The sequence below is a fragment of the Amphiura filiformis genome, chromosome 9 (assembly GCF_039555335.1).
Source record: "Amphiura filiformis chromosome 9, Afil_fr2py, whole genome shotgun sequence".
In the NCBI taxonomy this organism is placed as follows: Eukaryota; Metazoa; Echinodermata; class Ophiuroidea; order Amphilepidida; family Amphiuridae; genus Amphiura; species Amphiura filiformis.
In genome coordinates this window covers 2,092,032-2,108,411 of record NC_092636.1, presented here as the reverse complement: position 1 = coordinate 2,108,411, position 16,380 = coordinate 2,092,032, and the positions used below count along the sequence as shown (strand labels likewise).

Below are 16,380 nucleotides of genomic sequence, written 5' to 3'. Positions count from 1 at the left end.
CTGGGGGACCACTCAAATATAATGATGTATAAAGCATGCATGACCAAAAAACATGTGAAAATGAATGTAAAGAAAACCAAACTCCTGGTATGTTCCAAGCAGCAAATAAACATGGACATGCAGCTAAATGAACCAGTGGAACAATTAGTTAATGATTTCACATATTTAGGTGCTACCTGCTCCAACAACAACAACACCTCAAAGGAGATCCAAAAGCGGCTTGCAAAGTTGCAATATTTAGCAAGAAACAAATTCAGTCAAATCTAAAACCTACTCAAAGACCGGTCACTCACAATCAAAGTCATAACCACACTGCTTCAGGCACTCATATTCCCCAGCAACCTGTGGATGTGAAGCCTGCACCCTGAAGAAGGCAGGCACAACAAATATGCTGCAAAAGCAAAAAGCAAAGCAGGGATTCAGTTGAATATACATGTATTACACATTTGAAATTTTATGCCCCTTAAATTTATCTTTCAAATTCAAGATATAATAAAATCAACAAGATCTAGTCAGTATCTGAGCTGCATGTATGTATTTGGGCTTTACTTGCCTTGTGGACTCAGCCCAAACTGAAATAAAAACTGTCTGTGGGATTTCATCAAACTATCTGATTTCTAGATACAAATTAAGGGGCAGCTTTGCATGCTTGGGATGTCCAGTGATTATATGTTTGAATTGGTCGTGACATAAAGCCAATGGCATTCTGTTGAGATCAAGTTACCATGCACTTGTAGTGCCAGTTTATTTTTTTCATAACAAATTGTGATTTGGTGGTCCAGGTTTATATAAGGTATCCGGTAATGTTGCTCAGGATTTGTTTGATTGATGGAAATGTTGGTTTGAATAATTCTTGTTCAGTATTTGTGACGCCATTGAGTGGTATGTTTGCCTGCTTGTTTGTCATGAATGTAGATTGTGAGATTTCTATTAAAGTTTGACCAAAAATAGATCAATTTATATTGTATATGTCTTTGCTGCAAAATATGTCAAGAACTGTACGGTATGTCAGAATTTTCAACATTTTTTACCGTTTAAAACTGACGAGAATAATATGTGAAAAAAAAACCCCAGAAAAATTTAGTTTTTGCCTGGCTCATTTTGTATGATTTTGGTCCAGAATTTTGGGAGACAAAATGTCAGTGTTTCTATTTTCAGAATGTTTTGAGGTGTTTTTTTTTTCAGGAATTCACACACTTCCAGGAATTCACACACTTTTTCAGCTTTTTCTCACCACTTTCAGGTTTTTCTCAAGTGAAACTAGGCGGCATCTCATCAGATTATAATTATACCAACAACGTGTAAAATAAATTCAATAGCTGCTGAAATAAATTTGATTTGAAAATAAGTTATTAGATCAAGTTGGCACTTGTAACTGGTTAATTAAGTTTTCTGTTGTAAGAGGTCAAAGCATAAATTACATGAAAGTCTAAAAGAATTTACCAAGCTTCAAATGAATGCAAATTATGTATACCACTATGGCTTCACATCAAGAATTGCATACTTACTACAATATTCAATGCAAATTCTATCTAAGCACTAAGCAAAGCAAATTTTATTACATAATGCACTGTGTGTGTATTATTACATAATACAAAGTGCATAATTAAATACTTGTATCTTATAATGCAAATAGTACAAGGAACAAGTTAGTACACTTTGCTCTCATTCGCACTACAGGGTGACACAAAAGTGCCTTTTCCTTGCAATTGGTTTACTGTAAAAACAAAACCTTCCATGCCTCAGAACATGAAGGTAGTAGTGGGCTACATACAATAGATGCACATCGCTACCTTTGACCAATTAGTGAGGGGCTGTGGGAATATTAATGGAAAATTGCTTTTAATTGGCAGTAGAAGTACTGACTTGGTCTTTTCAAGTATTTATTGCCACTCTATTTATTGATCAGAGACAAGAGTCTCTTATTAATCCAGTATTGCATTAAAAAAAAAGAAGAAATATAACAGGTATGAGGTGGGTGTTGGCTTTTAAAACACATAAAACCACAAGCATCCACATTTTAGCCGAGCCCAGGACCCTGAAAAAGGCCCGGTACCCCAGGTCAACATAAAAAGTGGTAACCATGTGTGTTCTTCCTTTTTTCAAAACCCCCCTTTTCACTGATTTTTCATTGATTTTACCCCCTTTTTTGCCAAATCACTGACAAAATCAGGGTAAAAAATACCCCTTTTTCAAGGTTTTCAATGAGAAGATTTCCAGACACCCCTTTTCAATGACTCCAAATATTTTAATATATTAAGTACAAAATGTGCAAGTATGAACATTACTTTGTGTCTGTTGTACTCCCAGATGATCCTGTGTTATTAACTGGGGTAATGCCTGTATACTGATTTTAATTGAAAATGAACCAAAGAGGAACAATCCCTCGAAGTTTTGTGTACAGAGGTTCCTTTAAAGTATTGTGGTACCCAAGTTTTGACACAAGACCTCAGGCTGCACAACACTATGGGTCGGTCGTAGAATTCGCTCCAATCACTGCCAATGTTTCCCGCAATGTTTTCAATTCACCACATGGAAAAGTGTATACGGCAGCCAAAACGGTTACATCTGACACCATCGATGTTCGCGTTGCTCATTCAGCTCTCTTCAAAACGTGCGGGAGCATACGTGCAACACCCACTAGACAACTATATCGGGAAACCGCCGTGCCAATAGTAAAAAGCTGCCTTCTGACGCCTCGCTGTGACGATTGAGGGCGGAATCAATGAAATGCCAGAGGATGGAGGCTGAAGACTCGGGCTGAAGACATCGATCGAACGAACCTGTGAAATACCCTTTTTTTAAATTTCGCGGAGACAATGCTCAGAATACCCCTTTTTTCGCGATTTCGCGGTCAGCGATTTCAGTCAACAAAATACCCTTTTTCTATGAAATTTAGAACACACATGGTTACCACTTTTTATGTTGACCTGGGGTACCGGGGAAAAAGGTAAATCCAGCCCTGCTCCCACCAACAGGGCGGGGAGGGCGGGTTAGTGTAGTGGTCTTATCACTCGCTTCTCACCACTGTGGCGGGTTCAATTCCTCGGTGCCACATGTGAGTTTGGTTGCCGATCGTCCTCGCAGGTTTTTCTCCGGGTGCTTTTTCCTCCTGCATCTAAAATCGGACCTCTTCCCATATCCCTGTCCCGTCATATCCGGATGGCATCCCTTGAATTTAGTTGCCTCTGAGCACTATCGGGTTTAGCCTGGCTTCGGCCGAATGTTGTAAATAAATAAATAAAAAACATAAACTTCTGGCAATGTTGATGTAATCGGCAAATAATAGAGGTGTTATCGACACATGATTTCTAATTCAACACTTCGTCGGGGAAAAAATATGACAATCGACACATGTCATTAGAATAATGCAGAATAAAGTCGATAAATAAGCTTAAAATCATGCTGATATGAGTTGCGATCACCGACTTCCGGTGTAAACATACTTCCTGGTTCAATCTACACTGCAAAATTCCTGGCGACAGAGTGACTACATCGCACGGGAACTCTGAAGTCACTACCGCCGTCACTCCAGAATAACCTACCCTATGGTGGCCGACATAGTAACTACAGGAGAGTGACTACATCGGAAACAAGGCAGTAGGTTACTATGCAGCAGTGTCATCACGTAGTGACTACAACTGCTGGCCTCCGATGTGTTACCTGCTCGATGTCGTATCGGCGACTCATGATGTACACCACCGACTAGATTCCGACAGTGGTCCACATCTTGTAGTCACATCAAAGTGACTTCCGTAGCCAGTGCCCCCATGCGTCACCTGCTCGGTGCCCAGTCGGCGAACTTCGAGGTGACTGCGCTGCCAAAAGGTCGTTGACCGAACCCTGTTATGAGTTCGAACACTCTGGGGACGCGCGCGTATATCTACAAAATACGCGCTGATGATGACAAAATACGCGATTCATACTTGTTTACTGCTTGTATATACGCTCATGAATGGAATAAGTTGGTTTTATAATTAATTGATTGATTGCATGATGTACAGTGGGTCTGTGGCGGTACTGCCGTCTTTGTTTTTTATCGTGCTTTTGCATTCTTTATCATTTATATTTTGTTTCATTTACCATGTTATTGTTCTCTTTTATATAACTTAATTCTTTTCGTGCCGCCTTTTTAATAATCTCATCAACTGTGTGTGCTTTATTTGCAGTTCTTGTTCTTGGTTTATTTGTTTGTTTCATTTCAAACGTTTTTATTTTGTTTATTTGTTTGCTTGTTTTCCCACAAAACTTATCATTGCTTTGTTTACTTCAGTGGTTAGATGACATGTTTTGCTATCAAATTAGGCCTATTTTTTCATATTTTGCATGATAACGTTATATAGGCCTATTGAAACTTTTTTATTTAAAACGAATTGTGTTTTTAAATGTTTTAAAATAAGAGCTATTAATTTTCAGCCGAAGTTCGCAAAGTATGCCTATTATAGGCCTAGCATTTTCAATTTATACATTTTGATTTGCCAAAACTTTACTTATTTTGAAGCAAGAATTTTTCTGTTATATTTAAAATTGATTTATAGGCCTAGCATGCATTTTGTTTTACTTCTTGTCACTTTCCTGAAAGGTCTACTGCAAATTTATACTTTTACTGCCGTAAGTTTATGCAAAACTTTGGCTTGTGCTATTTCCTTTTTCCGTTTTTCAAAATGGTGTTTTCATAGGCCTATTAGTTTGATTTGTTTTTCATGTTGATTTTTTTTACGCTATCAAATTATGCCTATAAATCGGTGTCACATCTATAGGCCTATTGCAGTGTTTGTTTGAAATTGTGTCTTATTTTTTATCACGCAAATATTAATGCTTGTTATGAATTATTATTGTTATAATTATTTTTTTATTTTACACATTAAGTATTTTAATTCATCAGTAGGCCTACATGCTTCATATAATATTCCTACTTTTAACTTGCAATTTTTCTCAAGTTGTTTTCTTTCGAAGTGTTTCTTTGTTTCTTCCATTCTTCGTTTATTGGTTTTTTACTCTTTATTTATTTCTTAATTTTTTATTTATTTAGTTATTCAAATAACCACCAATTAACAAAAATGTATTTTATTCATCATCATTAGTTTATTGAATTATACTTTGTTTACTGATCATGTTTATTTCTTTTACTAACAAATTTATTTTATTCATCTAATATTTCCTTATTTTTAAAGTCCAGTTTGCAATTTCCCCTCCCTAATCCCCTAAAAAAAGCAAGAAATAAAGGATATTATTTGAATAAATCAAGAGAATATAAAAATATGGCAATAAAAGCAAAACCGCAACCCAAAACGCCGGTACTGAGCATGCAGGCTCAGTCGCGTAGTCACACCGGTGTGACTCTCCTCTTGAAGTCACCGCGCCCTTGAAAGTCACTCTGTAGAAACCTAGGAGGCTGGCTACCCGGCTATTTCGGACCGGCGATATGGAAAACCGAGGTGTAGTTTCCGATGGAGTGACATTATGGTGACATCGGCGTCACACAGATGAGAATCTTGCAGTGTACTTCTGGATTCGTGTCAACTTCGGGAGGTAATTTTCGACTTTCCGATGAAAACATGATCGTACAGTAAGCTTATTTGGACAAAATAGCATGGAAATTTCATTTTTATTCCCTTTTTGATATGTGTCGAAAAGGGACAGTTTATTTTGACATGTCGTATTTAGCTTCATGTCGACGATAATACGACACATACAACAATCGATAACACCTTTAGCAAATAAAAATATAAAATTCAATATGATGCAATGAGAGTGTTAAGTTCAATAGAACTATAGCCTACTTTGTCATGCTACAATAATAAACGTCTCAAAAAAAGTAACTAACCCCTTTAAATAATGACCATTATTCAAAAACGGGTGATTGTGTTACAAATCTGTCAAATGCGTTGGAAGCAGAATTTATTTCTGCACATTTTGACACCTCATTTGTAGCAATTGACTAAATATTGACGTCACAGCATGTACATTTAAATCAATGTAACCCAAGATTTGAAAGTTGTAGTAAATTGTATTGATTTTGTATTCAGTGTAATGGAAGGAAATCTGTGTAATGATATCTGAGTGTTTTTGTATTGTAAAAATTGTATGTAAGTGCAACTTTCAAATCTGGACCTCACTACATTAAATTGACCGGTGTTTTATTGTTTTCTGGGCTATCGTATCAAATGAGGTGTCAAAATGCACAGAAATAAATTCTGCTTCCAACGCATTTTACAGATTTGTAATACAATAGCCCCTTTTTGAATATTGGCCATTATTTAAGGAGGGTTAGTTACTTTTTGTGAGATGTTAATTATTATATTATGCATAATAGAAGGACAGCTACTTCATCATTGCTCCTCTTATCATTACATATTCATTGCCTCAAGATATTGCCAGGTGGTGGTCGCCGTTCATTCTCTAAATTCAGTAAATTTTCATCGTCATCCGTGTAATTGAATGGGATTATTTTGAAATTTTAAAACACTTGAAATATCACAAACAAATAGGCCTATGTTTTAAATAAATAATATAAATACAAGCTAAAACCGTTGGGGTTCGATAATGAACCCCACAAAACTAACCGAGTATATGGAAAATGCCATACGGCCGGGCGGTTTCACAAGTTGCCGGCTCTATCATGCCACTCGCCACCTGGATACTGCATAGTCAAGGAAGGAACTTGTGAAAAAGGAAGTGTGTGGCCTTCTGGCTACATAAAACTAGAACATGAACTAGAAAAAGTAAACAAACCCAAATATGACGATGACATGCTTTTGTCTTGTCTTTGACCAATTTAGTTGAACCACTTTCTTTCAGCCCTTTGAGAAAGAGAACATCTTCAAGATCTAATTAGAATTAAGAGGTTAAATGACTGTGCATTAATTAGGGTATTGTGAAAAATCTAAACATTTTGCTTTGCGGCAGTTCAGGAATAACTTGAGTGGCACAGCCCTGATGGATATTCTGAGGTGGCTAGGTTTAAGCAAAATGCTTATATTTTTCGCAATACTTGAAACAATAACTGATACAAAGTTATTAACCTCATTCATAACTGTCACTTTTCAAATTGTTTAATTCCATCTGTATAAAATTATCATGTAGTTTTGTTGAAAACAAAAAAAATTATTTTAATTTTGTCTTTCATTTTGCCTTTAAAAATTGAATAGCAGATCCGCCAGCGAACCAATTACAAAGCACTCATGAATGTTCAAAAATGGTAGCTGTGTGTGTGTAAATACATAATACACACTTGTCAGTATAGTGCGTATTTTTAAACCACGCACACGCGTAAGTCGTTAATGTTCATAGTTTGATGAATAAATAAGTTTGATTGGGTCTCAATTCATCGCATATATTCATGAGGTTTTGAATGAGTATACCTTATGGCAATTTGAGTTTGGTAGTGACAACAAATTCTCTGTCTCTCTATGTTTTGAGAGCATTCCGATTATGCCATTTTTTAAATGCAAGCATATTATATTGCAATTCCAAGAACGGCACAAACATGTTTCAAAGATGTAGGGATGAAAACAAGCAAGCCTCAAAATAAGCAGATCTGGACCAGGACCCACACATTTGGAAAAAGCAGCCCATGGTCCTGTGATTATCTAGTGAACCAGGAGCCATTTTTAAAGAGCTAAGACTAAGAGTCATTTAAATTTCAATTGTACATGTATCACACAAAACCTGCTTTAACTATCAGGCTCTATTTACAAAAAATGTAGAGCCTGGTTCATATGATTTTGGTGCGTACCAGGAGCCAAAATGTTATGACCATTGGGTAAATGGCTCCTGGGTGCCTCCCGGGGGTGCCTGGTTATTTTGAAGCTTGAAAACAAGTAGGGACCATGCTGTCTAACATGTCATTTGTTCCCATGTAATGTGGCTGAACATGTCATTATGTTGTTGAACACTTGCCTGAGGTAAATGCAACTAATTCAACCTCTACAGGTGCAAAACAGGCATATGAACAAGGAACTTTATTTTGAGACCTGGTTGAAAGTGAATTATTTACAGCTATCTTCAGTAGACAGCAGTGGCTTTACAGCTGTCTTTATCAGTGCATTGTCTGCCATACTAACTCACATAATAAACATGTAGGAATCACCAACGTTAGGCTTAGAAAAAAAAAGTTGACTTGTCGTTTAGGTTCCAACACCTGGGCCGGTCGGTTGATTTAAGTTTTAATTTCTGCAAATTACGACACGATGCGTAATATTGCATTTTATTGTCCGTTTTCCTATACTAGCTGCACAGTACATGTATGTCTGTAATTGAAGCGTGACTTCAGCGCATGGCTCTGTATTGTAGGTATAGGACACTTTCTTTATAACGCTGTGGTGGTGTTATTTTTCATTCAATCCCTTATACTCAGATCATCATTTGCAGAAATTTGTTGTGATTTATTTCAAAATATATAATAGAGCATGTTTTCAACGCAAACACAGAAATCAAGTCAGAATTTGTTTATACTGCAGTTAAACATAAATAAAACAAATATTTTGAAATTATAAAATACTAGATTTCGCGGTTCTCGGGTTGGGTGGTTCTATCTCTGATTACCCAACACCCGTTACCCATATAGGCCTACTTGCCCCGACCTTTTAACTACTATGAATGATATACGCTCTCAATGATCAAGACCCAATTTGACACAATAATCAACTTAGTAGTTTTGTAGCTGTGATGCTTACTTGGCTGTAATCTGAAACCCATCGTTCGCTCTTTGCATCCCGGAAATAGTCATGTTCTGCTATTAACAGGCTTCTGCATGTGTGCCGTTTTGAAATAATATGTGTTGATCCGATGAGATGCACCTGCACGATTAACCACACTGTAATGCTTTCCGATGCTCGCGACTGCGCCTACGCGATAAGCGCACATGAAAGCACGCATTAGCGAAACCACGCACACGCCGATAGCTGCAGCGGACAGAGGTACGGACGGACGGACACGTCATGATTAGTATTATGATAAACCAAAATATCAAAATCTGACAAAAAAAAAGGCGCCCCTGTTTTTCAGATTTTTAGGTCGGTTGATAAGGGCAAATTAATTAATTTGTTTTTTAAGCCTTATACATGCGCATATTTTGGGGGGCTTTGGGGGCGCGAGCACCCCGGGGAAAAAGCAGGGGCGGTAAAAACGAAGGGGCGGCGGAAGAAGAAGGGGCAAAAACAGGGGCGGCAACAACGAAGGGGGGCAAAAACTAATTAGCAAAGAAAAAAGGGCGGAAAAAAATTGAAAAAGCATAAAAAATTTTGAAAAAGGTTGCTTTTAGGGCGCTAGCGCCTAAAATCCTTTTTTTTTTTTGCTCTTCACTTTTTCAAACGACCGTGAAAAAAATTGGGTCAACCTTTTCGGGCTGTTAAGGAAGGGGCGGCAAAATTGTTTCTTCTTCAGCCCCGGGTTGGGGCGGCCACGGTATGCCACTGTTATGGTTCACATCACCACTAAATTCATAACAATACATGTATCCACATGTGCAGCATGTGGACCAGTATATTCTGATGGATATGGGTATATGCCACTCAGGCCCGTACGCAGGAATTTTTTTTTTGTTGTGCTGATTTTGAAAAAGTGGACTTTTTTCCAAAGGGAGGGGCAATTTTGTGAAAAGAGGACTTTCCCCCCAAATTTGGACCTTTTTATGACCAAAAACCGTAAAAAACCTGATTTTTTTTTGCTTGCTACGCTTTCGCAAATTCTTAATTTTGGGACTTTTGTATACTTTTGCAGATTTGGGGAGGTGCGGTCGCACCCTCCCTGCGTACGGGCCTGATGCCACTAAATATTAACCATAAGCAGTCTTTTTTTCATATGACGTATAGATTTCTTATTATACGTTTACTCTTAGAACTCTTTAAAGTGTATTAAACCGTTCAATATTGTGATATTACTCCCCTCACACATATAACATTATCCAAAACCTATTACCAGTATTAAATAGGTTTTGGATAATGAACTGGTTGTTTTATCTTTCTCTTCTCTGATGTCATAAATTTGCCTCTATATATATCTTGTGGAAATATTATTCTTGTTTTGTCATATAAAAAAACAAAACTGAGCAGACCTGTAAAAAAATGAAGGAAGTAAGGAAGAAGAATAAATTAATCTTTATTTATTTTGCGGTGTGATATCTGATGCATCTTCATCACAATCATCTTTCTTATCATCAACAAAAAGTTGTCCCTTGTCAGTATTAAGGGTAGACGAGGTGTTATTGGTCGAAGCAACCAAAAAACAAACAAAAATTTTTCATTATCTAGATCAATATATTATTGACAAATTACACCTTGATGTTTTGCAAAAGTTCATTCTACAAATACTATACTTTGCAAACATGCTTAATTTATTGTTGTTATTGAGTTATGTACATTTTACAAAAGTGTTGTTGTTTCAGCTCTCTTTACAACATAACTCAAGAACCACAGGGCCTACAAAAGTATATCTGTGATATTTGAATTCTTCTACACGCTCGCTATGAAATGAGCAATGCAGCTTTTGCCAAATCTCACTACCATTCGCAAGATGGTGTGGACTACCAAATCGCAACAGTTTGAAATAGTTAATAACCTTAAGACCTTTGTACTTATGCAGTAGCAGTGTGAAATATGACATGAGTTTTTATTACTGAGCTTCTTTGTGGTACTTGAAAATAGAGAAACTCTTTGTTTTGACTGAACTCAAGAACTAGTTAAAGACCCATTCAGTGATTCCAGCACAAGTGTAAAAAATTAAAATTGTTTATTAATTGTGAAGGATAAGTCATTCAAATTGTCATTTGGTATTTTTAAAATGACAAATTTGGCAGAAAATGAAGAAAACAGCAATACTGACGAAGTTGAAGCCCCATTCAAATACATGTATTCAAATACTGTCAGTATCTAAATTACAGATTCGTGTATAAATGTCTTATTTCGTCTTAAATACACAGCTTTCGGCTGAACCACTGGCAGGCTATGTTAGCTCATCTATATGACAATGACAAAGGTACCAAAATTTGAATTTTGATGATTTTTACGATCGTCTGGATGAGCAAATCACTGAATGGGCCTTTAAGTATGCCACTGTTACATATTTTGGCACACTGATTTTGCCCAGAAAGCATCAGGAGCTTCCTACAACAGGTGTGCACTCATAGGGGCCCTACATATTGAAACTTTCATAATAAAAGCTTATAACAAAATACTTAATTTCTGTAGATATGTCAAAAAATTGTCTTTTGGGTTTATCAGTATAAGTGCTTCTTTAAGTTTATTCATCCTAGCTGCATGAAGGTGTGAAATTTCTCCAACCCTATAATCAGGCCTGCGACACACCTGGGATTGCGCATTTTTCCATCTCAATGTGCATGTAATGAGAACCTTATGCATTTCATGGCATATAAACATGATGAAAGCGAAAAGGTATACCACCTCACCACTATTGTGTCTGGTTTTTAACATCAGGTAATCACCCTGATGGAGTATCCCTTTCTCATACTGTTAAGTGAAAATTTTAATTTTCACCATACAATTATTTTGCTTTTTGCATTCCAATCAGTTACCACAAAAATAACAAAAAGCAATTATATTCCTTTTGTACATATAGGTTGATGTATCTTCGAAACTTAAATTTGTGACTTTTAGAATAAGTGCAACAGTTCAAATATGCAAAGCGTGAAAAATAAATCATGTGAAAATGTGAAATTTGAGAGTATCCATGAGTAGATGGCACATAACTCTGATTAGTCTGCCTGTCATTGGTAATGATGAAATGAGAGATGAACCCATCAACCCAAATAGGTTTTATCTGCCAATCTGATAAAAGATGTATACACATTTTGTTTAGTGACTGATATAGCCCATGCGTGCAATCCGGTATATATTTTAAGGAATCTAAATCCTAAACAAACCATAGCAGTAGTACCGTAAACCTTCGCCTAATGGCGCACCTGGGCTCGTTTGCTTTTGAGGAAATTTCATGTACAAATAGAGCGCTCCGTCCTCTAAAAATCCCAACAAAAATTAAGGGTATGTAGTGTACCCTTATTTGCTGGTGGGATTTTTATGGGAGGGCACTTTTAGTTTGTGTCTAAAATTCCAGTTATGTCAAGGGAGCCCATAGCGCCATTAGGCGAACGTTTACGGTATTAGACATTTTGAGCACCGTCAATCAAAATAATTGTCAGGTAGCCAGAGGCATGGACAGGAGAGGGGGAAATTATTGTTAGTTTACTGCAGTGATTGCCTTATTACCCCCAGATCTTCAAGTGGAGCCATCTCCGAGGGGTGGGGGCATTTCAATATTGGATGTGACTCATATATTGGACATCAAGCGCCCCCTTTTCAGCCTCGCTGTCATCCACAGACCCTGACTCCTTGAATATGTCACACAAAGGCTAATTTTTGCAACTTGAATGTCAATTTTGCAGGTTTTTTGTGAGTCAAAATTTCTGCATTTTTATTTATTTACCTAAATTTTCAAATCAATAAAAACATATTTATGTTCTATGGTTGACAAACAAAAATTGGCATGGAAAATCCAATTTGTCCCTTTTCTCAAAAACTGCTCTTTCTCAGAAATCTGTGGCACTAGTTGGATTCCTTCCATCATGTCCTTTCTGAAATTGTATACTTTATGTATACTTATCATCATTACTTTAAAAGATACAAATACATGTCTAAAATTTCCCAGTTAAAGTGACCCTGTACTCCATGTGTTGCACCCTTAAATCAAAGTAGACAAAGATAAATTGAGTTGTCAATAGAGTTGAACCCTTTTTCAGATATCTACGCATCCCCAATTTAGAACCTCCCCAATTGAGAACTCGAATACAAACTGCCGCTAGGGTTTAGCCACTTTCCTGTGTCAATATCTCCCAATCAAATCACACTCAAATAGGTGATCTATGTGAATAACCATGTCATAATAATGTTACTATATATCCAATGTGTAAACTGATGTCTAAATGATAGAAGGGAAATGGATAAGGTTTGCGGGGAATCTTAAGTTTCATTTTTTTATTCTGCAATTTCAAAATTGTACATTACATTGACCATATTTGAAATCAGCATGAAAAATGCATTAAAGTGAGTACAAACAAGCCTAGTATTGGTTCAGAGGTTCTTCAGATAACTCTTGATATTTTCAGAAAATAGATCAAAACTTTGACTTTTTATGTTGAAGTCTATGGCACACAGCATTAAGTTACAAATCCCATTTGTATGTAATTCAGTTCTGATTCAGTTGAGCCACTTAAAGGTCCATAACCCGGTCAATAGCCTCATACCCTGGTTTTCCTCATTGTTGATGAGTTTTTGGTATCATATTGTTTTAGGAAAAAGTGCAGAATTTTCATTCTTTATTAATTTCAGCAAACCAGAATTTAAAACAAATTTACTGTAATTTTGAAGCAAAAATATTTGAAATTAGTATGTTTTTAGTTTCTTTTTTGCCAAATTTTGTATATTTTTGTGGTATGTTTTTGGAATCCCAGAAACTCATCCCTACCTGATCCAAAATCAAGAACCCCCTGAGGCATTAGAGTCCGGATTTTAACAATTGAACAGCAATCATAAAGTTCACCAGTCATTTTCTTTCTTCATAGTCCTCCGTAAGATTGAATTTTTTTTTTGATGTTTGGCATATCTGAGGATTTCACCCCGATAATCATATCAAGCGTTGATAATGAGTTGTAATGTTGATCTTATTTGCCTCATGGTAAGGCTGTTGATTAGTTCAGACCTGTGATATATTGACTACCTTACAGGCAAATTCAGTTAATCACATCTACTGGATTTAACTCTGTGATTGATACCTGAGAGCACTAAATCATGGTGTTTTTAGTGTCTTTATGCTCGTATTCTACACGTAGTACCAACATAAAAGTCATTAAATATAATTACCGTATTCATCCCAATAAGCGCCCAGGGCGCTTAACAAAGTCAATTTGGGTGGGCGCTTATTTTTTGACCTTGTTTACTTAATTTTTTCGTAAGGGGCGTTTATTAGAGACACATTTATGTATGTTATAAAAGGGTCCTGAGACGTTCTAGTAGGTTTTCTGATGCAGAAAATGTATTGAAAGTTTACGCAGGACTTGTAGTCCTGCAGCTATTTCACTGTATCAACATCTATCTGTCACTTCAACATTAATGGTACCCTTTAGCAAATTGAAAATACCCTGGGTGGGCGCTTAATACCGCTTATTGGAGCATGGGTGCTTATTGGAACGAATACTGTATTTTAAGAGCCATTTTGATTTTGATATATTTTACCCTTTCGTTTGTTCATTCATTCGTTCGTTCATTCATTCATTCATTCATTCATTCATTCATTCATTGGTTCCAACTTCCTTCGTTCCTTCTCTTCTTTCCTTCCTTCCTTCCCTCCTTCTTTCCTTCCTTTCTTTCCATCTTTCTTTCATTTATTATTCATTCATTCATTCATTTCATTCTGATCATTCCTTTCTTCCTTTTGATACTTAATTTCTTTAATTACATTTGGTATTTTAACTATTGCTATCTGTCCTCTTTGTTCGTTACAGATGCATCTAGACACAGACCCTGAGACGGGCCTTAATTCAGAGCCCCCTCCTCCAGCGTATGGTGCAAGTATGGCTGGCTCACCAACATCAGAAGAAACAGCACCACCGCCATACGATGAGTCTAGTAAAGGTAACAATTTTTTGGAACAAATTTTAATTTTGTTGTTGTTCTTATTGCAATTGTATACAGAGATGCACATAACTACTGTTGGTCAAATTTTCACTGTGGTTTCGAGTGGGAGGAGGGGGGCAACTTCCCCCACCCCCCTGGTCGGTACGCTCTGTTCTCAAATTCACATACATAATATACTTAAAACCATACCAAATAAGGGTACATTCCTTTTGAAGACTGACTCTGTATTAGTGTTCACTACTATTCTTTTACATTTGGTTACATCTTTAACAGTGACTAGGGGGAAGGGCAAAGGTGACTTTTGGGGGAGTAGGGGTCAAAATTTTACGAAAATGATCAAAAAAGGAAGAAAAACATAAAACATTCCAGGGAACAACATCGGGTGGGGGTAAGATGTTCCACAGGGGGAAACTCTTCCTGCCCCCTCCCCGGGTACACTGCTGATCCTTAACACAAATAAGATAAGACACCAGTTCAAATCTTGTGTTTGAAATCAACTAGTTGCAAACTTGGCCTCCAATCTGTGCACAGACTTGCAAGAAGTCTATATGAGATGTTATCACTCTTAAGTGTTGGTGTAGAATCAGCCGTCACATTTAAAAGTGTTCATAAGAGATAGGATTATGTAACATTGAAGACTACTCATGTTTAACTAGCATCACTGATGCGCCATGGGCAAATAGTGGGGATGACGGTCATGAAAGTAATACAAATGTTTACGAAGCACATTCAATGATGAAATCAACGCCATTGGTCTTGTTTTAAGGAGCGAAAGTTATCCGTCAAAATGTGCGTTGAAGTTGTTTAGTTTTGTCGTCTTTGATGCGTCCGCTTCTGGGGATTGGGTAGAGGCGTCTGGTTAGTGTTACTGAGATGGTGATGTCTAACTTAGAAATGTGTGAGGTTTTATGATTGATGGCAATTTGAAAATAGATATTATGTGTAAATAATAGATGATGATGCAGTTAAAGTAACATTGGTAGCTACTGGAGGTCGGGGATACTAGAAAATGGATGGCACAGGCAGATGTGATGAATGCATTTATATATCAATTTAAAATAAAATGAGTGACAACAGGCAGAGTTTTGTATAGCAATTGGCATTCATGCATATTCATGAGGGCTGATTGTTCTATCGCTTGTGCCTACTGTCTAACAAACCATGCACAACGTAACATGCCTTTCTGGTTTCATCTCTTGTTCCTTACTGGAGTGATTGGCTCTCATTAACAGATGATGCTGGACTTTACCAGTTGGTGTACCGTCTATTTATTATTATAGTCTATGGGATATGGAATGAGAATACTAGAAAGTAGCTCAAGCAGTTAAAAGATTAAGAGAGAGGGAGGTAGAGAGATAGAGAGAGGGACAGAAAGAGAGAAACAGATAGAGAAAAACAAGGACAGGAGAGGGGACAGAGAAGGACACAGACAGTGAGACAGAGAATAAGGACACTGTGTGAAGACAAAATGACAGAGTATCTATACAGCTCAAGAAGATAGAGGAGTAAAGGACAGGGAAAGAGGACATAGAGAAGAAGAGAAGGGCAGAAGTAATTTTACATCAGAATTCTGTGTCATTAAAATTTCATTCCCCTTTTTTGGCTTTGTATATTTAAAAACAAGCACATCAAAAACTGACAAAAATATGCATTGCTATAATTGAAAATGTGTAATTACAGATTTACAGTACAGATTTCTAATTGTAAACATGGTAGATATTCATGGCATAAA

General features: G+C 36.8%; 1 protein-coding gene across 3 annotated transcripts in view; it reads left to right on the top strand.

The window, feature by feature from the left end:
* Window positions 1-16,380, top strand: part of LOC140160510 (uncharacterized) — a 121,807-nt gene that overhangs the window by 3,442 nt on the left and 101,985 nt on the right. For all 3 annotated transcript variants that reach the window (XM_072183746.1, XM_072183744.1, XM_072183745.1), the window contains exon 2: window positions 14,516-14,645. In XM_072183746.1, coding sequence (XP_072039847.1) covers window positions 14,516-14,645 — 130 coding nt within the window. The remainder of the gene's footprint in view (window positions 1-14,515; window positions 14,646-16,380) is intronic.